This window comes from Glycine max, chromosome 17, assembly GCF_000004515.6.
Source record: "Glycine max cultivar Williams 82 chromosome 17, Glycine_max_v4.0, whole genome shotgun sequence".
Classification (NCBI taxonomy): Eukaryota; Viridiplantae; Streptophyta; class Magnoliopsida; order Fabales; family Fabaceae; genus Glycine; species Glycine max.
In genome coordinates, this window is record NC_038253.2 from 377,075 (window position 1) to 403,606 (window position 26,532).

The 26,532-nt window shown below is 33.6% G+C and overlaps 3 protein-coding genes and 1 pseudogene across 9 annotated transcripts; 2 read left to right on the top strand and 2 right to left on the bottom strand.

The window, feature by feature from the left end:
* Positions 1-734: 734 nt before the first annotated feature.
* LOC100794207 (transmembrane protein 64) lies at positions 735-4,028 on the bottom strand. 2 transcript variants are annotated; one of them, XM_003550414.4, is made up of 5 exons: positions 3,792-4,028; positions 2,592-2,861; positions 1,716-1,952; positions 1,388-1,605; positions 735-1,153 (listed from the first exon to the last, which is right to left on the bottom strand). In XM_003550414.4, the coding sequence occupies exons 2-5, from the start codon at positions 2,844-2,846 to the stop codon at positions 901-903; spliced, it is 963 nt and encodes a 320-aa protein (XP_003550462.1). In that variant the 5' UTR covers positions 2,847-2,861; positions 3,792-4,028; the 3' UTR covers positions 735-900. The 2 variants fall into 2 exon arrangements, with proteins under 2 accessions (XP_003550462.1, XP_006600270.1); XM_006600207.4 differs by lacking the exon at positions 3,792-4,028 and adding an exon at positions 3,634-3,780.
* Positions 4,029-4,791: 763 nt separating this feature from the next.
* LOC102665345 (sodium/hydrogen exchanger 6-like) lies at positions 4,792-6,217 on the top strand (annotated as a pseudogene).
* Positions 6,218-9,301: 3,084 nt separating this feature from the next.
* On the bottom strand, positions 9,302-13,066 carry LOC100808557 (uncharacterized WD repeat-containing protein C2A9.03). Of its 4 annotated transcripts, none has more exons than XM_006600209.4 (11): positions 12,872-13,059; positions 12,535-12,564; positions 12,184-12,331; positions 11,922-12,089; positions 11,758-11,844; positions 11,408-11,542; positions 11,208-11,318; positions 10,726-10,817; positions 10,487-10,592; positions 9,984-10,070; positions 9,302-9,895 (listed from the first exon to the last, which is right to left on the bottom strand). In XM_006600209.4, exons 3-11 carry the CDS (start codon positions 12,325-12,327, stop codon positions 9,485-9,487), a joined length of 1,341 nt encoding a protein of 446 aa, XP_006600272.1. In that variant the 5' UTR covers positions 12,328-12,331; positions 12,535-12,564; positions 12,872-13,059; the 3' UTR covers positions 9,302-9,484. The 4 variants fall into 4 exon arrangements, with proteins under 4 accessions (XP_006600272.1, XP_014625524.1, XP_003550920.1 ...); XM_014770038.3 differs by having other exon boundaries at positions 12,539-12,564; positions 12,872-13,005; XM_003550872.4 differs by lacking the exon at positions 12,535-12,564 and having other exon boundaries at positions 12,872-13,066.
* Positions 13,067-19,249: 6,183 nt separating this feature from the next.
* On the top strand, positions 19,250-26,500 carry LOC100784510 (uncharacterized). Of its 3 annotated transcripts, none has more exons than XM_006600211.4 (14): positions 19,250-19,431; positions 20,076-20,290; positions 20,995-21,076; positions 21,194-21,297; positions 21,423-21,549; positions 21,670-21,764; positions 22,439-22,562; positions 23,747-23,827; positions 24,401-24,499; positions 24,598-24,777; positions 25,400-25,537; positions 25,621-25,674; positions 25,918-26,046; positions 26,124-26,500. In XM_006600211.4, exons 2-14 carry the CDS (start codon positions 20,250-20,252, stop codon positions 26,313-26,315), a joined length of 1,446 nt encoding a protein of 481 aa, XP_006600274.1. In that variant the 5' UTR covers positions 19,250-19,431; positions 20,076-20,249; the 3' UTR covers positions 26,316-26,500. The 3 variants fall into 3 exon arrangements, with proteins under 3 accessions (XP_006600274.1, XP_014625506.1, XP_014625505.1); XM_014770020.3 differs by lacking the exon at positions 19,250-19,431 and adding an exon at positions 19,824-19,980; XM_014770019.2 differs by lacking the exon at positions 19,250-19,431 and adding an exon at positions 19,829-19,960.
* Positions 26,501-26,532: the final 32 nt, after the last annotated feature.

A 26,532-nucleotide genomic window follows, 5' to 3' on the forward strand; every position in this document is an offset into this window, starting at 1 on the left:
AATCTGCTGCTTGGGCCAGGGCACCTATAATGTCCATACAGGTACATCTATTATACTACCAAATAACAACTGTAAAGGAGAGACATATCGAAGCTAAACCGAAACACAATTGATGAATAGGCGTTACCACGAACACTTGATGAACCAGAGAAAAATGATGGAATGGGGTATCAGCATCTTCTCTGCTGTCCAAGCTCCTACTAGCAGTGCCAGAGCAGGAGTGTCAATACCAACCAGCCAGGGTTACAAACGGGGATTGAGACTGTCGTGTAAGCACCGAAACTGAACAACAAAAGAGTTAATTCAAGAGAGGTCACAAATTTACATCTGCATAATACTTGGTCCAAATTTGAGAACCTGTACAAAACGTATTGCACAATACAATTCAATACGGCCTTCAACACTTCATACTCATCATTACAGGCCTTTTAATATTTTATTAGAATCAATTAAATATGATTTCACAATAATTGCATTAAGTAATTAATTCTCATAGAACTAATCATTTACTATTGATTACTTATTACTTATTATATATATAGTTGCACTTTATCTTCTAAATGCACTCTACTCACTTTGCAAGAGTTAAATCCAATCATCAAAGTTGAACTAGGATTTTTACTTTAGTTTTTTTTTAATTCCTTATTTTATCCTTTAACCTCCCAAAATATTATTATTATATCACAATCCAAATTACTGCAATGATTTATGGGGAGCATAATGGAAAAGTTTGATGGAGAAAAAAAGTGTAACTGTTATTGGCCTTTGGTTTTTCTATCCCACTCCGACATCCTAGTTACAAGGATCATCATATGAAAACCGAAAGGGAAAAAAAAGGGGGGGGAGGGAGTATTATTACTGTAATCCTAAAGCAACTTGTAAATACACGAGTATACATTGTCACGAAAATTTTGACAAACTAAGCTGTTTAGGCCTTTCAAGGGGAAGCTTCTCCATCTCTACAGAAACAAAGGTAACTTCATCATTCAACTCTGCCATTTTGAGTTGATTTAGAGTCCTTTTGGCATAGACAGTGAAGGCAATAGTGGTAACTATTGCAATAATGAAAGAAATAATGTTGTATACGATTTCCACAGTAGTCAAGTGGTGCTTCCCATACTGTGCGTCTGCCAATGTCTTTATTAACCGACCACTGAGAGAAGGAAAAAAAGAAAAAACAAAAGAAAAGATGTTAGTTTATTTAAAAGAATTAAAAAGAAAACAAGTTCGAAGCTGAGCCACATCTATATGACTATATCCATCAAAAGTCATATTTGGTTCTCAACTTCTCAATTCTCATTTTCATACATGTGGTGCTAAAAAAAACTCGGGTACGGTAGGGAACTCATTAAGCCATGAAGGACCATAAATAGAAAGACAAACTAACCTGTAGATATAGATGAAAGCTTCTGGTACCATTCCAGCTACTGATCCACATAAGTAGGGCCAAAACCTCATATTTGTGACTACCACGGCATAATTGAATATAGTATAGGGAAAAGGAGAAACCCTGAACAGTGCAACCACTTGAAATTGACGAGACCAGTTCCCCTCCCCAGCAAGCCTAATCATTGCAGCATTTTGGGGCCATCTCTTTAACCATTGCTGGAGAATATAGAAACAACAATCACAAACAAAAGTCAAAACCTACTCAGAACAAATACAACACAAAATTTGAGAAGAGTGTTGATCATATAAGAAATAAAATGACTTACATGAATGCGGTCACGGAACAGTAGCCCAATTAAGTAAGGCAGGACCATCCCAATGGTTGTTCCAACCATTATTATAAAGAAGCCAAGGCCATAACCAAAAATCATCCCAGCCAGCCACATGGAGGGGCCAGAAGGGATTAAGAACACTGGGAATAAAGCCAGAGAGGCAACAAGTACTAAAGCAAGAACTGGACGGCCAAAGGCAGTAGCTTCCCATTCCATGATTGGGTAAAGAACCTGCAATACCAAAATTACAAAGATAAAAGTTTCAAAATATGAATTTAATCAAATGTTCTAAGCATCATATGGAATGCATGTCATTCGACAAGATCTAGAATATAGTCTCTAAGCTTGCTTATAGAAGTAGCAAAAATATCATTATTTATGGAATTCCACAAGCCCTTCAAGTTTATTACTATAAAGCATGTATGAAATTCAATGCAGAAATATAGCATGGATGGTATTTTTGCTAAATGGTGTCTATAATTTTAAAACCCCAGTATTTTTCATTGTCTAAATGAAGTCACAGCAAAGTGGATGATATCGTATGGATCACACATTAAGTCTTCATCTAGATGTTTTTTTTTATCACATTTGAACTAGCCATGGTAAACTATATGCTGGTGCAGAATAATTTACATAAAGTGGGGGGGGGAGAGCATGGAACTAGCAGCAATAACTGAGGACTTCATATTCGATGCCAAGTGAAATACCAAATTTCATATATCATTTTAAAAATATTAGAAAACTGAAGGTGGCACAGGATTGCCACAATATCGACAAATGCATGTCCGCCAAATAACTACAATACCAGTTTGTTACTGAACAGAACATGCAACAGTAGTACCAGAATAGTTGTAAAGTAAGAGGAAATACCTTTACAAAAAAAAGTGGCACTCCCCATTTGACAAGAATAAAAACAAGTATCACAAAGACAACACACCATAAAAAGGATTTCATCCACCACCAGAAAGACTTGATTCTTGATTCTGCTCGAGTCAGCAAGGTTTCAGCTTCAACCACCCTTTGTTCATCGGATATGACCAGTCTAATATATTCACTACTCCCCCTCACATGAGAACCTGAGCTTGCATGTTTTCCCAACACCTCTGATGATTCTTGTGTCATCATTGAGATGCCAGAAAGCTATAATAGTAGCAGAACAAAAACAGAACATAAGCATCAAGCTGAGACTGTATGATTAAAAATTCAAAGTGCATATCTGAATTTACATTACATAATTAAATTCTGCAAAAACAGTCAGCAAATAATAATTTATCAAAAAGAGTGACACCAGGAATTCCATAGTCTCTCATTGCAGGCAAGTAACATTCCCATTATATGACAATAGAGCCGACATAATAAACTAACCCAAAAAGAAATACAAGGATACCAAAGAAGATGTCGAACATGTCTTCTAATTATATGCATGTGCAGAATTAAGGATAACTGTTACTAACAAATATTGAAAGATTCAGAAATTCAGTAGGGTGTTCTCTGTTTGAAGATAATGCGAGCCAAACAGAAAGAAAATGTAGTAATTGGGCTACATACAGGAGTTATTATATGTGCAAAATAACATTAATCTTATGGGTGGAATAAATTTTCTTGGAGCATAATATAAGTTTATGGTTGATGAGCAAAAAGTAAATGCAGAAAGCAATGTTGCTAGGTTTATGTTGTATTTCAATCTAAGATAGCAGGTACCACCATGTCTATGATGAAACACCCTCAATATTTGATGCTATAAGAAATTAAACTTCCTTGCTAAGTGATTCCAAAACACGATGTTTGAAACTTTTCAAAATTGCAAATCTACATAATTTCCTAAGCAAAATTAAAAAAAGAAAAAGAAAAATGCATTTCTGCAGTGGAAGTATCTCAAGTGAAGACAGAGACGACAAAATATAAACACAACCTAAAAATAATCTCAAATTTGCAGCACTTAGATGGAACCTAGCTTCTTATTGAGTAGGCTTGTATGGTAAAGAAAAAGGGGGAAATAGGTAGGGGAAGGATATATAGAAGAGTTAAAATTGGTGAATTGATGAAAGTAAGAGAGACAAAGAAACGAACCTTGGGGGAAGGAGTTGAGCTCTGGTAATTAACGAATGCAACACAAGACAAGTGAGTGAAGAGAAAAAACGGGGTTGGGTTGGGTGCGATTCTGAAACTGACGGAAACGTCCCATTCACGCCAACACACTCATTATTAACCAACTAACTTCAACTAAGAAAGTGAAACCTCTCCCCTCCTTACCTTTGCTTTTACCAATGTTTCCTTCCCCAACCAAACAACCACAAATCTTGTCTCCTTACTTCCCATTTCTTTTTCTCTTTTTGGTTTTATTCTTTACAATATATTAATTTAATTTTAATCTTTTCATATTTTTTTGCACTCTTAAAAATAATTTCTATTACTACCAAGTAATAATAATCCTCTAAAAAAAGTAACGATAATATGTATTTAGATATCTTATCTTATATAATATATTATAATTCAATTGATCATATATACTGAATTTACGAAAAAGAATTTGAGTTTTGATTCTTGTATAATATATATTTTTAGAGAGAAATAAATAAATTTTAATCCTATGACTAAGGATTAGTTTTATAATTGATCTAAAAAATCAAAATTTATGATAATACTTGAGATCTCTTACAAAAGAACCGAGAGTATATTTAAAGAAAATAAAATGTTATATCAGGTGATCACGGTTCAATATCTAGAGAATCACCTTAATTTCTTGAGAATTCTAGGTTAGAATCTTAATTTTTCGCATTTGATATTATTTTTTTAAAAAAATATTCTTGGACAATGTTTTTTAATCAATTGGTCACAAAAAAAAATTCATAAAAAAGATGAAAATCTTATTTTTGTGAGTTTTTAAATTTTTTTATTACAAGTAAAAATATTATGTTATTTTTTATTAAATTATATAAATAATAAATAATTAAAATAACTGAGAAATATATATTTAATTCTTTAATTCGTAAGAAAGTTATAAAGATTCTAACAGTGAATTAAACAAAATTGATTGGTTTTTAAGAAATATGATTTCCGAGTGGGGATAATGATGTTGGGAAGAAGCGCTTCTCTTTTCATTGGCTTACTGGTTGGTACACTGGCTCTCCTACATTACATGCAGGGCGTACGTGGTTCAATTTTTACGAGGAGTTCTTCTTCCTCTTCCTTTTGCCTCCTCAACTCATCACATTCTCCTTATTCTTTACTTTTCGTCACCATTAATTAATTAATGCCTTCATTTCCTTGTAAGTTTTTCTTATCATCATCCCTTTGCCCTTTTCATATCATTTATTACATGAGTTTCTCTGCCGCCTGCAGTTATCTTGGTGGGTTGATGTACCTCATGTACAGACTGCCTTTTGTCGAGTGTCTAATGTTTGGTGCACTTATATCCGCCACTGATCCTGTTACTGTTTTCTCCATATTTCAGGTTATGTCTTTTACGTACTTCTTTAATTCTATTTTACCATTACTGCATGCTGCATATCCAACTAGCTTGTCTTTCTATTTCTAATTCATTGTGCTTTTCGGTATTTTTATATCATACAATAATCCTTACATCCAATTCAATTTGTTCCTCATGTGTACTTTTCCCTGCCTTACTGCAGGAGCTTGGCACAGATGTCAATCTATATGCCTTGGTTTTTGGAGAATCTGTTTTGAATGATGCAGTAAGTTTCCATTGCTACCCAAAAAAAAAAAAAAAAATATCCTGGTGAAGTGCATCATTTGTGTTATAAATATGGATGGTACGTAACTGCTGGCTGATCATTTCTCTCTCTCAAACCTCTGCTGTTCACTACTGGCAGATGGCTATTTCTTTGTACAGGTATATGAAAATTAACCCAAATATCTTTCAAGTATTAAAGTACATTCTGACTCATCCATCTGGACAAAATTTCTTCATGGTGGTTGTTAGATTTTTGGAGACTTTTGTTGGGTCAATGTCTTCTGGTTGGCTTTATAAATCTTACCTAATGTTCTCTTTATGCAGTGTTTTTTTTTTTTTAGTTTAATTACCAGTATTATTGGCTTTAAAGATAGGTTTAATTATAGTTGAATTACCTAATGGCTTTACGTTGCTTTTACCCAGTAATATAACAACTCTTCTAGCAGAAGAGATTAGAAGAGGGAATTTAATTATAAATTGTTATATTTTCAATGTTCCTAATTTGCCATTGTTTTTTACGGATCTGCAGGAGTTGGAGTTGGATTTATATCTGCTTTAATATCCTTTTAAATTAATGGTTGTCATATTATATATATATACAGATAGATATAAACATAATAACTCTTTACTCTAGAGATTTAAAAGTCAAAATATAGTGAATTGAAACCTTAACTATCAAAACCTATTTAAGTGTGCAGGATCGGATATTGACAATCTGGAAATTACTGATCGGAAATATTTTCAATTTAGTCTTCAGAACTTGGAGAGCTGTCTTTTTGTTCTTTTCCCATACTTCTCGTAAGAAAACTCCTTGGACCATTTATTCACGACTTTATTGTAGAATTTCTATAACTTTCTTTATGCTGGCATGGTGCAAATTATTTTATTTCTCAGGTACATGCTTGCACTTCTAAAAAACTATTAACTAGGATTGTCCACATTTATTTTCTCCTTGAAGTTACTAGGAACAACCAATTATTTTCCCCACCTTTTCCACATTCACTATACCTGGCTAGTTACTGAACAATAAAATTTAACAGGCACCATGCTGGAAGCTTTAGAAGTTGTATATATAGGTAGTGACAGTCCTATCGAGAGTCCCTCGGCTTCGGTAAGTTTTTCTAAATGGCTCATTATTGTTTCCACACAATTGCAGAGCTTTTTCGTTGTGAAATATAGCAGAGTAGCTCATAGCTGACTTTTACACATGTTTGGGATGAATTCTTTTTTGGAAAATATATATATATATTTTTTTTTATTTATGCTCCCTCAGAAAGTTAATAAAAAACAATTATTTAAATCGTCTGTGTGTGAGAGAGAAAAAGAGAGAATAACTAGGCTATATTTGTCGCTAAAAGAAGCAGAAGCATGCAAATTGACCTGTGAGTTGTGATTATATTTTTAAATTGCATCTAAAATTCAAGTTATGAGCAATTCCATTAGGGAAAAGGAATCAAATAGTCTAAAGCTAAGTACTGGCTGACCATGACCCAGGACCGAACAGAACAGAAGTTCCGCATACCCAACCAAGCATTAAGTGTTAGATAGGACATATGTAAAGCCCTTAATTCAATTTTAAGTTCAAAAAACCTCATTATTTATAAACTTTGTTGTGGAATTCTATGTTAAATTCTAAATTAAACATTTGAATTGGGACTGTGCATCTTATCCTGGCAAACGATAGGACCATTATAATGAATCTACTTTACATGTTTCTTTCTATTCTCTCTTTTGGTTTCATCCACAAGAATTTTGAGGGAAACAATGGTTATTTATCTCCTGATGATCAAGAGCCGTCATCAGGGAACAAAATCAAGATGAAGCTTCAAGAATTCCAAAGGAGGTATCGTCTGTGCTCTGAAACTGAAGATATTCTAAACCTATGTTTACTTAATGATATAATTCTACTTTGCTTTTCTATTGTAGTGCTGCATCTTTTACAGCATTAGATAAAAACTACCCCACCCCATTCTTAACTAGTCAAAATGGAGACGAGGAAGATGAAGGTAAATTTAATTTGGCATTAATTTCTAATCAATATTGTCCGTCAAATTCTTAAGAATTGGTATATAGATTATATCCGACTTGATTTACTTTTTAAATTATAGTCCACTCCACTGTTTCATCATGTGTCCCACTTGTTCAACAAACTAAGTCGTCGTCTTACATTCTAAAATATGAACTACCTGATTTTCGAATCAGAGATTTCTCGGATGCATTTCTTCCCTTGTTTATTATCTTGTTTTTCATGACCGTATCTTGGGCATTTGAAAACTAAAAATATTTTTTAACCTCTAAAATCTTGTCTCGAGGCTGTTGAACTTACACTGTAGTATTTAATCCATAAAGTATCTAATCACGTATGCTTCTTAGTAAGTCATAATTTCCTCCTTTATATGATTGCAAAATTTTCATGTGATATTTATCAGCTGCGTTTCTAACACTATTTTTCATCTATGATGTCGATGTACTATACTTGGTTGATGTTTATGAATGAATTTTGTTGACTTCATATTTCCCCAACTTGTTCTTAGCAGCTGTGCCTCTGACTTTCAAGAACGTGGGATTGGATGACCATGACCACTATTCGTCATGATATTTTTGGAACAACATACTCAATAATACTACTTGAAGGTTCCTTTTTGTACGCACCTTAAATGATGCAATTTATAGACAACTTAGAGGAATTAATTGCCATAATACAAGGATGGATCATTCCATGTTTCCAACTCACAGGATTCAGAATCTTACGTCAAGTAGGCAGAGTTAGGTTGAAAGACAGACATATGCAAGTTGATGACTATGGTTCTGTTACGAAGCTGGAGCTGGAGGTTTATAAACTTGATCTAACCATACGTGTTTACTGACTCTAATTAAATATCGCTAGTCCAAGATTAGGCATGTACTTACCATTTACCACATACATATTACCGAACACATGATCTTCATATAAAATATTCGCGTTATTTGTTCTTTGGGATTGTTAAAAAGATCAAACGAATATGCGTGTACAACCATCGAGGATGATAAAGAGAAATACCAAAATGTTTCAACTATGCAATACATTCATCCGACTTTGAAAAGGTTTTCAACAATGAAAACACAGTAGAATTGTACCCAAAAAAGTTCATGCTACCTTTTATACACTATTTATTTATGGTGTTCAATGTAAGCCTCTTTTTTTTGTGAATATTCAACGTAAACCTCTAACGAAAGTACCACTGGAATCTCTTAACCACAGGCAGCAAACTTGTGTTGATACCTAGAACCGTCAATATTTAACTTTTAACTTGAGAACACCTACCGGAATGACGCTTTCATATCGACTCTATGTTGGTTAAACATGAAACAAAGCATGTAATAAACCAACACTAAAGAAAGTACTCCTACGCTGGTAGTTGATCAAAAGGGGCCAGAAATCCGTAGTCCATCAACATCTGAAATGAGGTTGCAAAAGCAGTACATATTGCAAGCCACTGAAATATATTTCTAAGGTTAGCAATAAAATTAACTTGACAATGCTCCCTGGATTGAGAATTGACCATTTTGTTGTCACCTTATCCGTTCGACCAACATTTTTACTTATTCAACATTAAAGCTTCTTTGAACCATGGATAACCGGATTGTGTAATCATATTGTTCACCTTATCCATATAGCCAGCTTAATCAACTTAAAAGCAACTCACCCATGGCAATGTTTAATCAGCTTCTTTGAATCATGGATAACACACTTGCACACCTACATGGATCTGTGGAAAAGTGTACCGCAAATGTCACCAAAAGATTGACCAGTAAAACTATGTACGTAGCAGTCACCGTCGTACAAATTTAGCACATATTCTTCCATCATTAGTAAAATATAATAATAAAAAAAAGGTTCCAGAGATTGGCAATCAAAGTTATTTAACACAACGAAGTTTATGTAACGACCATATCATCCTACATTGTATAATGAAGCATGCCACCGGTCATTTTTCTTCTCAGTCAGGTGGTGCCACAATTCTCAAATTCCTAGACAGAAGAACATAAACTGTAGGCACTTTACAAACACAAGGAATGCAGTTACAATTTACATGCAGTCAAGATACATATAGTTTCTCCGTCGATTGTACTGAAGAAGGCTTCCATAGGTGCGATCCCAGACACCAACAAAAAGTGATTCTGTGTCAGGGCTAAAAGATACACCAGAGATCTCCCCAAAAAAATCGATCTCCTGCTCCTTCTCAAACCCACTCTGTGCATCATATACATGCACAAAGTCAGCTGGCTCGGCCATTGCCATGAACCGACCATCAGATGTAAACCGTATAGAACGTATAGCTCCAAGGTTGCCCTTAAGCACAGTGACAGACTTTGACAAGTTCCTAACATCCCAAACACGGCATGTTTTGTCTTGGTTCCCAGTAGCAAAAATGCGGCCATCAGGATGCCATGCAGACGCAAATGAGTAATCCAAGTGTCCACATAAAGGCTTGACAGTCTACAAAGAACCAAAATTTAAATTATTCATAATTTACCCAGACACAATGCATACGGAATTTGTAACACAAACCAAAAGAGAACACCACCTTTCCAGTTTGAGAATCCACTAGTATCCCTTCTGGGTTGTCTCCAACAATCACAACCAGTTTCCCATCCGGGCTCAATGAAGTATGCTGTGGACAGAAAGGAAACCAATTCAAATCATCATTTCTTCTATGTATTATTATAAGACATTAATATCATATTTTCCAACACTAGCAGTGTGCATGGCAATGAGCATGTAGAGAGAAAAAATATAATTATTTAGACATACTCACAATTCTCTCTCCTTTTTTAAACTTTAATAATTTCCCCATCATTATTCTACTATTTTCTTTGAAGTTCCTTAATTGTAGTGCAAAAAAAGGTTATCAAGTTAAAGTCCATTTTGGTGGCTTCACCCATCATTAATAATTAATAAACTGATTCAAGGCAGATTGATAGCCAAATTACACTACTTTAAATAATAAAAAACAAATCCCACAGGGATTTTTACAAAATCAAAAAATTTACAGCAAATAAAAAAATTATAAATATAAATATTACTCACATTTACGGGCCAGGAGAAGGAGAAATGCTTGGAAAGCTGAAATCTTTCCATGTCAAAGTCTCTAACTCCACAGTCATTATTTGAAGCCATGAAATGAACAGCTCCACTGGAATATCAATTAATTGTTAGTATGCCACCTTGAGATGTGTAAGCAGTAGTTGCTAACACCATATGAATTGCTAAAGATCCTAAATAAATAGAGAAAATAACAGAAAAATAGGAGAGCAAAGAAGCAAGACCTTGGATGATCATAAATCTCAACAGCATTTGTTATTGCATTGTCATCATAAGTAGTTCTAGAACAAAAGCTAACACCAGGTCGATCTACGTACTGCAAGACAAGATGTGTCATTTAATCAGACAAGAATTACAAATTATATCGATTGGATAAACCAAGTTGACATAATTGAGAATGAATTCATATTATTCAGTTTGGCTGATCAATAATTATTCCATTATTTATATCCATATAAAGGCAAAATAATCTCTATACCATTTAAAAACAATGTAAAACATCTAACATATATAATGAATACAAAATAATACACAATCTAATTTGAGCATCCAAAGCAGAAATAAAATATTGAGCACAATAAATGACAGTGACTAAGTATCATGGTGGGCAGCAATAGCACATCCAATAAACAATAACAAAGTAAAAAATACTAATCATTATAGGGAATAAAAATAAAAAGTACAACCCCCATAATAATTGAAGTACCTTGCAAATAAGTTCTCCTTGAAACCCCCCAGCAATCAACAACTTATCCCGCACAGCCAGTGTACTAATCTGTGTCTGAGTAAATCCTTCCAAAAGGCTTCCAGGATGTTTCTATTACCAACAGGCATTTAAAAGCTTAGATGTCTTTTCTAACTTCTAAGTGATCATTTTTTATAACAAAGCATTGCAAAAATTATTACCTCACATGGAGCTACATGCCCTGATACATTCAGGATTTCTGATCTCTTGGAATTTAAAGACGACCAGTGTATAATTGAGTAACTCGAAACAAGATATGCATCATGCTTTGATGTTGCCCAAACCAAGTTCCTCAACTGCAAATGACAGATTAGAGGTATAACATTAATTTTAGTTAACTCATTGATCATGGCATACTCTGAATTTTTAGAAGGTAATAGTAGGATAATTTAATTCTATTATATGCAAGCATTCGGGTTTCCACCAACGACAAGATAACACAGAGCGGCTAAACAAAACTTATCACATCATCTGAAATGATTCAATGTAATTAAATACTATACTAACATACTTGGAAATGAAGTATTGTTGATTTCACAGATCGAGTGTTTTGCCAGAAATCATAATACTTTCCTCCTCTATGTGTTGGTGTGCATTCCTGTAGACAAGAGATAGAGAAGATGAGAAAATAAAATCCTCCCAAAAATCATTACTCAAAAGCTACAGACATTATACCTTTTCTGACTGTTCGCCTGATTGCGGTATATTTTCATAGTTCTTGTACTGCTCTAGTCTAGTTTGTCTATACTTCTCACGACTAATGCTAAGTCTATCCCAAGGAATACCTTGGATATCCTTTCCTTTCCTGGCTTCTGCAGCAGAGGTATCTGTCATCCGATTTTCCTGCCCAACATAAATGCATAATTAACATCCTTAAGAGTTAAGAATATAATAGAGCATGGACGGTTTGCTTATGAGGAGAAACAAACGAACGAACCATGGAGTCATATTCATCATCGTCATCTGATTCGGACTCTGAATCACCAAACACTCTACCACGGAAATACATGTCATCTTCTACTTCCGCCATTTCATTATCATCAGCAACATACTCCATTTCGTCCTCCTGTTGTTGAGCCATGTTGCTGCTCCATAAAAAGAGGAACAAACACATCAATCAATTTCACCTCGTGAGAAAATAAACAAACAACCTTGAAACTGCAGAAGAAGCAGAACTGAAGTTTCAATTTCAATTCGGTCTAGAAAGAAAAAGAAAAAAAATAATACCTAACCCTAAAAATAGGATACTTAAAGATTAGAAAAACATATATATTAGTATGAAGCTAACCGACAATGGAGTTATCGAGAAATGGAAAATCTGAAGAGAAATAATGCATCAATTTGGGCAATTCCCATCATTTCAGGCAGGCAGTTAATCACGAACAAAGCGATGAATTCATATCCCAGAGTCCCAAAATTAAAAAAAAAAAAAAAAAAAAGTTAATCGAAAAATAGTAATCGTAATAATAAACTAAAGGGGCAGCGAGAGAGAAACCGAAGCGGAGACGCGGGCGGCAGAGAGAGAGAGAGAGTTGAAGATGGAAGAATTAATGAAAAGAAATGAAGGAATGAAGAGAGACTGTGTTGAATTGAATCTGAGAAGAAAGAAAGGATTAAGGAAGGACCTTGGCTTGGCTTGAAGTTGAATTGAAGAGAGAGGATCTGATCTGGGGCGTCTGCGTCTACATCTACAATTGAAGGAAGCACTTTCCTCGCATATATAGGACTGTCACTACCTCCCAAACAAACTGCCACTGCACCTTTTCCTGTCCCTTTTTTCTCTCCATTTTTACTTCTTAATCCCCAGATGTTTAAGTTTTTTTTCATACTCAAAAAAAAAAAATAAGTATTTCAAGATAACTAATATTTATTAAGGAATAATTTTATATAGGATTGGAGTTACTATTGTTTTTAGAATTTAATGGCATATAGTGTAAACTTAAACCACTTTATAATGCATTTGTTTAACTCAAAATGATCTCATTATGTTTATATTGGATGATTAATTTATTTATTGAAAAAATGTATATTTAATTTTTATGGTGCGTAAAAAACTTTTATATTAATAATAATCACATATCATAAATAAAATTAATTTTTAACTCAATGAAACTGACCCTCTTACCAAAGAAAAAATATATTTATTTCATTTAGATTTTCTTTTTAAATATTGGGATTTGTTGCTTCTATAATAAAATGAAACATTATTTAAAGAAAGTTTAGACTTTTTTAATGTTTGATGAGGATCATGATTTCTGTAATAAACATCAGGATTTCTATCAAAATTAAGAATGGAGAAACTTAACTAACAATTTTTAGTGGGGTGTATTGTATCGATCACCATTCATCTATTATAGTAGTATCTATTAGATTTTCAAATATTGGTTTACAAAAAAAAATATTGTTTCTATAAATGTAATATATGAATTGAACAGTAAAATTAAATGTTATATTATATATATATATATATATAATTTTATATGTTTGGTAGGGAATTTTTTTAGTTTTATGAGAATCGTATCAATATCCCATAAGTGTGATGAATCACGTATAATTACAAATCGAAATTAGAACACTTTAAGTGCACGTTTTGCATCCCTTCTTGTTGATTTTTGTTGTTGTGTAAATAAATTTTTTTCTCCTTGTAGAATCAACATGGTCTTTACAAATATACCAAAGTCTGAATAAATATGATCAGCTAGATAATACCCCATATCATATTGGGTTCTATCCACTGCCTATTGCACTACAAGCACGTGCCCTGACAAAACTTCATTAAACACATTAGATGCATTTAACACAATGATGTCATTATTTGAACCCACAATGTCAAAAAATGCATGTCAAACCCACGAATATTGTGATGCAACGACTTCAACAATCATTGTTGGGTTGTCATGATCACCTCGACAAAATTTACATTTCCACGCAATTGGACAATCTTTCCATTCTTAGTGCATACAATCGATGGAACATAATATACCTAGAAAATCACGTGTTGCTCCCATTTGTAATAGTCTTTTAGTGTCTTCGTTATTTGACCTCCTCAGGTACTCATTCCCAAATATTGCACAAATGCCTTATACAAAATTCTGTAAGCATTCCATAATAGTGGTTTCAACAATCCGAATATACTTATCCACACTATCAGTGGTTGAACCATAAGCCAATATATGAAGAGCGACAGTGCACTTATGCAACGATGATATGCCTTTTCTATGCGTTGCATTTACCCTCATTTGGAAATACTCGTCTTGATTATCGAGGGCCTCTACAACTCCAAGAAACACGTCTTTGCATGCGAAACCTTATTCGGAATTGAGCCTCTATGTATATAGGATCTGGTGAGAAATATTCATTGAACAATCGATCATGTCCTTCCTCACGATTTTGATTCACCGTTTTTCTTCTTTGTTTGCGCTAAGTAGTATTGTCAACTTGTTGTAACCTTAGGACTTCTTCGTCAATGTTGACTTCTTCTTCATTATTTGACCTCCTCAGGTACTCATTCCCAAATATTGCACAAATGCCTTATACAAAATTTTGTAAGCATTCCATAATAGTGGTTTCAACAATCCGAATATACTCATTCACACTATCAATGGTTAAGCCATAAGCCAATATATGAAGAGCGATAGTGCACTTCTGCAATTATGATATGTCTTTTCTACGCGTTGCATCTACCCTCATTTGGAAATACTCGTCTTGATTACCAAGGGCCTCTACAACTCGAAGAAACATATGTCTTTGCATGCAAAACTTTCTTCAAAATTGAGTCTCTATGTATATAGGATATAGTGAGAAATATTCATTAAACAATCGATTATGTCCTCACGATTTCGATTCATCATTTTTCTTCTTTGTCTGCGCTAAGTAGTATTGTCAACTTGTTGTTGCCTCTAAAGTATCAACCTTATGACTTCTTCATTGATGTTGTCTTCAAGTTCCTCATCTATGATTTGATCCCAAAGTCTATCAAAATTCATATTTGGATCCATTGTATGACTAACTTAAGTGTTGGAAATCAGATAAGAAGATTTTGTAATTTTATGATAAGATGCGAGAATGAGAAGAGATGGCAAAATTATATAGCATCTTTCATAACAACTAGTTCCATAGTGAGACCAAGGTCGAGGATAGATAATACATAACAACTAAATTTAAAATAAAAATACAACAATGATCTAAAACTAAAATTAACTAACAAAAACAACATTGGCCTAGACAACTAAAATTAAATAATAACAAATCCACACTGGCCTATTCATTTAAAATCCTCATTTTTGCCTAAGATAGCCACGATACTTTTCATGGTCTTGGAGTTGCTTCTCTGACATGCTAAGCTATCCTTCATGAAGACTTCATACTCCATACGCCTTCTCGTGCCACTTTTAACTCAATAACTTTATCGTATTTGGTGTTTTTCTCTTTCATTGCACTTTTTAAGCCAAACAAATCAACATCAGGACTAGTGCTTGTAGCTCATTTTTCTTTGCTCTTCCTTTTTGTTGCCTTTTGTCCTATCGGGCGGGATATTAATGTTGTTGTGTGATATTCATCAACTTTAATGGGCGTCTTCGGGTTAGAAGATGACGAGTATGCATCTGAAGCATAAAAACCTTGCTTCTTCTTGAAGAGTTATCCATAAATTATGCATGTCATTCTAGTTCATCTTTCAACAACAATCAAGCATGCTCAACTTCAAATTTTTTACCTATATCCTGCTTGTAAATCTTACTTGCAAAATCCATAATGTCTTTCTCTAAACTCCCACTTATCTTTTGATTGAGCGCTTGTTTGTAACAACTTATAAACTTCTGAATTGTAGGGTGGATTTGATTCCATCGAGATTTTAATGATGTATCTTTCCTCTCCAAAAACTGGATGTGCTTGTCATCATTGTTACATGCCTCTTTGATTCTTGCCCAATATTTGGTTAATGACTAGACAACTCCTATGATTGTATCCTTTGACACATTGAGCCATGATCGAATGAGAATTATGTCCTCTTGCATCGATAATAGTTTACAAATTTTTTTTACTCAAATTTTCTCCTCCTTTAGTTAGTTGAATACTTTCTAGGCTGATTGGTGATTCGGATTCATTATTAGAGGCTCCACATTGGATGACAGAGGCCTATAACACATGTTGAGGTTGGTTCGAGGTGGTGAATACATAAAACATGATGGAATTTGATAACTTTAAGTGGTAGGGGTTTCTCATTGGATGAAAGAGGCCGATACCACTTGTTGGGATTGATTGAAAATGGTGGATACATATAATGTTGGAAAATTTGAGAATTGTCATCGGTAAGGGATGATTGATTTTGCAAAAGATTGTAATATTATCAAAGATTAGGATCCATTTCATAAAAAATAAAATCTATCGAGGATCTTAAAAAGAACAAGAAATAAAAGTAGAAGTTAAGAAATTGTGTGTAAAATGATATGAATTGAATCCATATTTATATTGATTTTCACATAATGGTAAACAATTATTTTTTTACTCATAATGAATTATCATATTTGATGGGCAACGGTGATTAATATAAAGTTAAGATTAAATCATTTATGTGTTATTCGAGTTCAATCTTTGATGGAAATAGTTTTTTTATTAGATTTTACTTATTTTTCTATTAAATTCTAAATTATTCAATTTTTTTTTCGATGAACATGAGAATTAAGAAAAAAAATATTTGTGGGGATTCTTTTGATGACTACCTGTAGAAATTTCTGTCAAATTGCTATCTTTCAGTCTTTTGATGGGCAACGTTAGATTTTTTAAATGCTTCTAAAAAAAAAAAAACTTTTCAATTTAGGCCCTCACCCTCACGTTTTCTCTCTCACTCTCCTCCTCTCAATTCCTCTTTGTGAGAGAGCAACAACTCCTCTCTGGATTTCATTCACAGCAGCTCCCTTCTGGAGAACACTGATAGCAGCTAACCCTCTCGTTCCCCCACAACTCCTCTGTTTCAACCAAATCCCCTGCAACCCTTCTATTTCTGTCCTTTGGAATCCACCGGCAACAGTGGGAATTTTCACGGGACTTCAAGTTCTAATGAGGAAGAAAACTCGTTTACGGCACTGAATCCCGCTAAGAAGAGGTGCTTGCATGAGATTGCCAATGTTCCGAGGTTTGCACAAATGGGGGTTTTGACGGCAAGGCTGTGTTGTTCTTCTCTTTCTTCAATTTCAGTTTTCCCCCTCTTTTTTGGGTTGTTCGTTAATTGTACTTGTCTGTGTAAAGTAATATTTTTTAATGGCGTGGTGAAGGAACGGATCTTGCCTTGAAGAAATTTTGTATGTCACGTCGGTTTGCTCCAGAAGAAACTGGAGATGTTCTTAGTGAACAATATAATATCAGTTCAAGCACTAGCGGCTCATCTTAAATCGATGTTTTTCTTGAAAAATGTGGAGCTTCGTTAGATGTAAGGCGGCAAATTCACTTCCCAAGGCTTCTATGTTTCATGCTTTCGCTTTCATCAATTTTATCATATTCTAAATCAGCTCTTCTTTTGTTCTGAATCAAATAAAATAATCCTACTTCTAAAAAAAATGTTAGAAGTAATGTGACACTCTTTCTTTAAAAAGAGTATTGTTATAATCACAAGTTTTAGATACATATTAACATGGTGACTAACACACTATACAATATTTATGTTGATGTGACGTTAAAAACGAAGATAGTAGCATTATGACGCCTTAAGACAAAAATACATACTTAATTTTGTCTTTTTTTTACATATTGCATTTTATTTTTTTGTTTTTATTGTCTTTAATTTCTTTAAATTATTAAATTAAAGATTTTAAAAATTAAAATACCATTTATAAACAAATAATGCTAATAATGAGAAAGAAAAACAAAATACTTTTTTTCCTTACAAAATAGGAAAAACAAAGAAAATAAAGAGAAAGAGACATGACATATTGTATCACCATAATGAAAAATGGTCAAACTAATATCTAGTTGTCTTGTGTTTTTTTTCCTCTTCTTACCAAGCTCTCAAATTCAAAATCATTTTTCACAATAATTTTTCTAAAGAAAGTATTTCCTTGCAACAAATATGTAAATTGCTATGATTTCTGGATTTTCTTATCGAGAATTTGTCATTGTCTTCTTACAAAATATTTATTGTAGATAAATATGTTGTTTTGTTACAATATTCTCAATGATAAATAAATTATTTATTTTTAAATAAAAATATAATTATTTTTCAGTAAATAGAAATATAATTATTGTTTAATAAATTTATAACATTTTTAATTTATAAATTCATTTCATTAAGGTTGCTTCATATTTAAACGAATTATGTAGTGTAGAAAATAATTTGTTATTGTCTCAAATTAAACAACCACAAGATTCCAGTAAAAAAAAAAAAAACCAAAAGATTAATAACATTTCAAAATATTTATGCTTTTTAAATCTGGTTCTCATACCCTTCACATATCTCATAATATATACTTTTAATACAATAAATATTATATTTTTAGTATTTTTTTTCATTTCCTGTCATGTTACTATGTACGCAATAAAAAATAAGTTTAATTAGGATATATTTGGAGTGTAAATATTTTTCAATTTATTCTTAATTATAGATTTTTAGATTACTCCAAATATATTAACTATTTTGATAATTACTTCAAAAATTATATTTAAATAATTTATATTTAGTAAACAGAAAAAACTTTATTTTGAAAATACATAAATCAAACTCTTAAATCTAAGATCATACTAGGTTATCTCAAAGTTGGTAGATTAAAAATACAATATAATTAAGAAAAAATTATTAAAATTTAGAATAAAAACACATTAATATTACTTTATCATAATAAAATATTTTTAATTTCTTACCGATACATTGGATGTACTGAAGAGCAGGAAGAGGTAAGAATTTTAATTAAAAAAAAGACAACGTTGGAACATTAGACCAATTAATTAAATAAGAAAGTAAAAAAAAAGTACGTTTTGATGAACAATATACAGAAAGAAAGACAGCTGGCTATTCCTACTCTTACATTGATTCATCTCTCATCTTCACTTGCCATCTTCCCATTTAATCCACTTTCTCAAAACCACAAATAAGAACCAACTTCTTTTCAATTCATTCTCTTCATCATTTCTTCTTCTTCTTCTTCAGACAATCATTTGCTTTTGGATGGTAACTCGTACCCACTTTTCCATTCCGGTAAAGTTGTTAGCTTTTCCCCCATTCTTTGCAGCTTCGTTGAGAAAGAAAGTAAGAGGGGAACTGCATCCATAGACTTCAATGTCGCAATTTGGATGTGGGATCTCATCTGACATGGAATTCGAGCCTCTTAACTTACCCCACATTTTCCTTTTACGAACTTTTCTCATTTTAAACACTTTTTTTTTCTTGTTTTGCATTTGGGACCCTTCTGTTGAATTGACGTGTACCCAGTGACCCAAGTTTGAATTTTTTTGACATTGGATAAATAAAGTTGTTTGCTCCCTGCAATCATCCTACAACTACAAGGGGTCTAAACAAAACTTTTTCCTTTCTCTTTCTCTCCCTTTTCTTCTTTGGGGGGTTGGGGGGGGAGGGGGGGGGGGGGGGGGGGTCAGTGAATGAAAGTTTTTACTGTGCTTCTTTCTGGTTTTAGGATATGCATTACTTTTGAGGGCATTTGGATCTGGAAGAGCTTTTCTCTCTCTCACTCTCTCTCCAATTCATATAATTACTTGGGGACCAACTTGTAAAATTTGAAACTTTTAAGTACTAGTGGCACTGGGTTTCACTCTTATTATTTGTTTTTTTCAATGCAAACAAAAGTCTCTTTCTTAGCAGCCAGTTGGTGTTGTTTGTCGCAGGAATTGGGCACTGGTAGCTTAGCTCGTGTAAATGTGTGTCTGGCTTTGGAAATCCATGAATAAAATTATCTGAGATTTGAGAGCTTTGAGCTGCGAAGATGGTGGCTAATTGACTTTGAGGTCAACTTGCAAGGTCATGAGGTGGAGTTGCAGTGAGCTACATGTAGGAGCAAGATGATTGAGCAATTCATCAATTTCGTTATTAGGCCTCCCAGGTATTAATTTTTCCTTCTCTGGTTGGTGGCATGGCACTATTCAAGTAAGCAGGTACCATTGTGATGGGTACGGGACAGAGAATGTTAACTGTCTCATATTCATTAGGGCTCTTTCTCCTAGCAAGAGGATTCCTATTTTGTTCCCCACCCTAGTAATTACGTGTGTTTTTGTACTTTTTTTTTTTGTTTTCATGTTTATCTCTTGCCTTTAATTTCCTTACCTGTTTTTACTTATACAAAATCGTATTAAATTTTCATGGCCATGTCATTTTAGTGGTTGAGAAATTAAGGGGGAAAGTACTTGATATGCACCAAAATTGTCTTTACTTATTTAATATGTTGTTTTTTTTTCCTTGATAGCAGTGTTTGAACTAGTAGATTTTTTTTTATTTGATTAAATTTCCTTTGTACTATATACTGTGTTCAAAACAAACTGGTCTCAGTGTTTAAACGTCAGTTCAACCCAATCTAATTAGAGATATACTTTTCCGTTGAGATGTTTTGAAAGTTGTGAAACCTGTAAAACAAACACACACTCAATCATCTTCAATGAACTATGTTAGACAGTCTTCCCTATTGAACTTAACACCTTTTATTTACTAACTTGTTTTAGCTGTAAGTGGCTGTGCATCCATTGCTCAACTTGCAATTATCTTTTTCCAGCAAATTTAGTTACAACTGTATCTACTTTATCACTTTTACAGGGCGGAGTATAACCCTGATCAGTACCTATGGGAAAAGGAATTCACCCTTACAGGTCGAACATACCAAAGGCAGGATTTGGAGGCAAGTATGGACATTATTTATTTGATGATTGCTTGCAATTATTGCTGTCTGTATATAGTTAAATCATGATTCCAATTGTTTGCTTACTGTTAGATTATCTGTTTTCTGATTGTGCAGCTCAAGAACACCAGAGGCTATACCTTGAAGTGTAGTCATTATCTTCCTTCTCCTTTCCCTGAAGATACTTCTCTTCCTTGTGTTATATATTGCCATGGAAACAGGTACTTGTTATTAAAATGACTCTTGTCTTGATGCTTTTAAAAAATTGTATATGCATGATCATAGAGTTTTTTAGCTATTCTATTCTTCTCCCTTGTGATATGTGTGCATACATACAATGATGCAGTGGATGTAGGGCAGATGCCAATGAAGCTGCTGTAATTCTTCTTCCTTCAAATATTACTGTTTTTACCCTTGACTTCTCGGGGTCAGGCTTATCTGATGGAGACTATGTTAGTCTTGGTTGGCATGAAGTAAGTTATCTCATTATGCATGTTTTTATTTGTTTATTAATTTCTGGCTATTATGTTGAGTTTCTGCATATTCCATCTTTTCTGAAACTACCAAAACGTGTCCATTCCTTTGTGTGGTAGAAAGATGATCTCAAGATGGTGGTGTCATATTTGAGGAGCAACAAACAAATATCTCGTATAGGTCTTTGGGGACGATCTATGGGTGCTGTTACTAGGTATTACATCTCCCAATTAACTTGTTTGATATTGTCTTTTATATGAATTTTTGCTCCTTTGATGCTTTATATTTGCTATGCATACCCCTACAAAAAAAGAAAGAATGCTCCTCATTGAATGATTTTAATGTGTTGTTCTAGTATAATTTCATGACCTAAGTTTTACTTCTCCTTCTATCTCTGTATTTTTTTTTTTTTTGGATCAGCATCTATCTCTGTATGTGTGTGGGGGGGGGGGGGGGGGGGCAAAACTGTTGAGGCCTTCCTATGGGAGTTTTTTTTTTTTTAATTATTTGTGAAGGGAGAATGCTAACAAATGCCTTTAGGATGCTGTTTAAGAAATCAAAAGTGGAAATTTTATTGGAAAAACATATTATCAATGCACCTCTATCATGATTTCCAATAAAGTTTTTTTATTTTATTGATTCTTAACCAGTGATTGAGAGCATTCATTAGCACTTAGCTGGATCCTTTGAGAAAGTGGAAAAGAAGAGGAAAATAGATGATTTTTCCCCTTTTGAGTACATATTTTGAAAAAAATTGATGACCAAGTCACTGGGTTTTGTAGTATCTCATGGTCCTACCTTTACTCCGTATATAAGTAATTATTAGCCACCCATATATTCAAATTTCTAGTTTAATTGACTATTCCCTTTTACTTTGGTGTGATGTAGTCTTCTTTATGGAGCTGAAGACCCTTCTATTGCTGGAATGGTGTTGGATAGTGCCTTTTCGAACTTATATGATCTCATGATGGAGCTTGTGGATGTTTATAAAATTCGGCTGCCTAAATTCACTGTAATCTCTCTCTCACTCACTTTCTCTCTTTGGATGCCAGCACCCTTTGTAGTAAATGCTCACTCAAAAGAGGAAAAAAGGGACTCTGTATGGTTCCTTCCAAACAGTCATGTAGTGATATGAACCTGTAGGCTGTAGTGCATGACTGCATGTAGTAAAAGGGGGGTGCATCATTAGTCAGAGTTGTTGGGACTGCAAAAGTCTTTAAAAATATTGCATTGTTATAAATGCATCTAATGTGCTGTTCATTTGTACTTACAAAAGATTGCCATGCATTGTGAGGTTAAGTGGTTCTAATTCTAACTAATTTCTAGGACCTAGGGTATCTGCACTCAGCTTTGTGTTTACACCATTTTCCACCCATTTTACTGGGTCTATACATACCTCAATTTGCATTTAGCTGGCTGAAGAATTTGATAGACTTTTGGTGAGGGTCTTCTGTTTTACATATTGTTTTGATTGATTGACTTGAGCAAACACCCACTGTGACTTCAATACAGACATCTTAAATTAAATTTTTTCTATTTTTGTAAAGATGGGTATAAAAGGAATAGGAATGCACAGGGTTGAAGAATGCAGTTTTGATTTAGACTTTATATTGGATCAAGGGTTTCTGCGGTAATTATTGGTCTTTTTTCTTTTTGGAAAATTTTGAATATGATAGATAGGGACACATTAGTTGTAGCAATTTTTGGCAATTATTGCAGTTTTTGAAATGATTTTTTGGGGATGTGAGGGTGGGGTGATCCCAGCTATATTGATTTTCAGTTCTATCACTCAATATTTATGTGTTGATTTACTTTTAGGTTTAACTTCATTTTCCTTGATATTTGGATAATCATGTCCTTATCCCATTTTGATTGAACGGACTGGAATGATTGCTCTATATTCTGCAGTCAGTGAAATCTTTCAGGCCATCCAGAAAAAAAAAGAAAAATGTGCCACAAAGATCCTATAATCATATTGTGCTTACTGGCAAATGGAAATATACATGCAGCTTGCTTTTTTAGGGGTTATTATCTTAGGGGGATATTGGTTAGCTTACATGGTTTTATTACTTTCATGCTGGTTGCTTTTCTTTTCCAAATCCTTCAAGCAACATGGAAATAAAACCTATAGCTGTTAACTTGGATTTTCTGGTGTGTTTATTAAGTCTTGTATTCTGCTGGATTTGCCTCAATTAGGTTAAAATGGCTGTACAGTACATGCGGCGGGTTATTGAGAAGAAGGCAAAGTTTGATATTATGAATCTGAACTGTTTGCAGGTATGTATTAGTTGTGCAGTTCTTCTTTTGTTTTCTTCTTTAGAAAAATGGTGAAGCATATTTCAAGTTGTTTAACATTTTTAAATTATTAAAATTATTTATGTAATTATGTAAACTTCATTAACTTGGATCCAAATTACTTTTTTAACATTCAGAAAAAAACGTCCGCTTAAAATATAATATAAAAATATTAAAAGAAACATCTCTTAGAATTTTTTTTGTTTGAGATTCCATATCATAGAAAAAAAATAAAACATAGCAAGTTGTTTTGAGAAGGTCAATATATATACTTCATCTTATTTTGGGATGACTTTTTTACAGTAATGGCTCTTAATAAATTTTTTTTGCAAGGCTTATTTTATACTATATATATATATATGTTTGTGTTTGTGAGTTTGTGTGGTGTTCTGTTGTCCTATATTTTGGACATTAGTCATGCTAGAATGTCAGTCATGGCATGTTTATTTTCACCATGGAATCTGAGCATGAAAGGTATTATTTTCTGGCTAAACAAATTTTTAAGTAGAGTTGTTTTCTTTCCATGTCTAAAATTAATTCTTATTAAATCCACAGGTTGCACCAAAGACATTCATTCCTGTTTTATTTGGACATGCAAGCGATGACAAATTCATTCAGCCTCACCATTCTGATCTCATCTCTGAAGCCTATGCAGTATTAATTTATTCCAAATTTGGAGAATGAAATTTTTTAAAGCAATCTGCACCCTTTTTCCATTGGTAGCCAAAATACCTATTCTTTTTTTTTTGTAGGGTGATAAAAATGTCATAAAATTTGACGGTGATCACAACTCGTCTCGGCCACAATTCTTTTATGATTCAGTTTCTATTTTCTTCTACAATGTCCTTCACCCTCCTAATGTTCCTAGAGCTCATAAGCTTGAGAAATATTATAATTTGGGGGATCTAAAGCTTGGTTCTGGTGTGGACGAGGTAATTTGCATTTAGAAATTCATGTCTTGGTTTCATACTCAGTTAAATTCTGTCTTCGATAAGTTTATTGCCTACGACCACTGCCTACTGTTTGCGCTTTCTTAATCAATTGCAGAATATGTGATCAAAATACCAAACAATTAAAATGGCTAATATTTATTTATATTGAAATTCTTATTGCACTAATGAGAAGCTTGATCCATAAGAAATATAGATGGATTTATACTTTGTGCCTAGAGTGCAGCTTGTGAACTAATGAAATGATACATTAGCAAGATGCAAATTACAATCCTTAGCATCCTTATTTCCATCCCTAATTGACCAGGTAGTACTTTTTTTCAACCTCAGTTTCACCTTGCTCAAGTTCAACAAAATGGAAAAACAAAAAAAAAATATAGAATCACCTGGCCTTAACTTGCCTAAAACCTCTAAAACATTTTTTATGATACATGAATCATAATTAGCTTTTATCTTTGGCTGTCAACTGTCTTTTTACTTTTTGAAAATATTAACACAAATAATTATTATGTGGTTACGTTTTAATATGGTCAAATGATTAAGCTTTTATTTTGTGAGCACTTTTTAAAGAACAGGAACTAATTTGCTCTTGCTTTCATGCTAGAGCCTATTATATGAGATTCTCTCTAGTCTGAGGTCTGCATCAACCGACGCTGCAAGTTCATCTTCTGTGCTTCCAGCAATTTCCAGCACAAAATCAGTTAGCGAACTTCTTTCAGAAGTTGCACCAGTGACTGACACAGTAGGGATGGCTTAACCTTCAGTTAATGCTTTTTTCTTTCAAAAACTTAGTTACGTTTAATTCATTCATCACTTGTAATGCAGGAGTCCTTTTTTAGAGAAGATACTAATGGCAATGATGAGGCTACAGATGTGCAGGTAATCGTATCAAACACTGTATCTGGAATTAAGAAAATGTTTCAGACACATTATCACTGGTGGTCTTGAGTCTTGGTTGAATTGAAAGGGTGAATAATTTGATTAGTAGAGTTTAGTACCTAATTCTCCCTACAGGACTGGACTGATTTGGTGTGAAGAGATATTGACTTGACTAGTTTGGAGTTAAAACTGACAAGTGTATGTCCGTCCACATTTTAGCATTCCTTTATTTGAATTTGATAGGATAAGAAGCTAAATGGCGAGGGTGAAGATTGTTGCTCGTACACGAGCTCAAACAGAGAAAGTTGGGGAAGATGTTCTTCGTTAGGAGGCAGTGATGAAGAATCTTGTGCAGATGATACCCTCTCTCAGGTACACAACTTGTTCTGCTGTATTGTCATTGGCATGCTTCATTTTGTAAATAATAATGTCAGAATACTACTGTGAAGGTGTTTGCAACACCTATGCGAAGCACGAATGAAAAAGAAAAAGATGATGACAAAAAGCATGAGGAGAAGAAGAAGAAGAAGAAGGGGAAGAAGCCAAAGAGTGAGAGGTTTGAGAAGCTGGAGGCTCTAAGCAGGCGCCTGAGGCTTTGCCTTCTAAAGGGATCAACCCATGGAAGGCACAAGTCAACTTAGACACACCTCTTCCTTCTTTGTATCATATCACCCATCCATCGTCTAATTCTAATGTTTTATTTTACAACACTGTTTCTAGGTAGTTCTTCACATTCAACTTTCTTTTTAGGTTTTGCCTAACATTGGCTTTGATTTCCCTGCTCTCATTATTATTTCATACTTATGAAGGTGACTCATCACATTGATGTGCAGGTATCAGATACAATACGTGTATCCA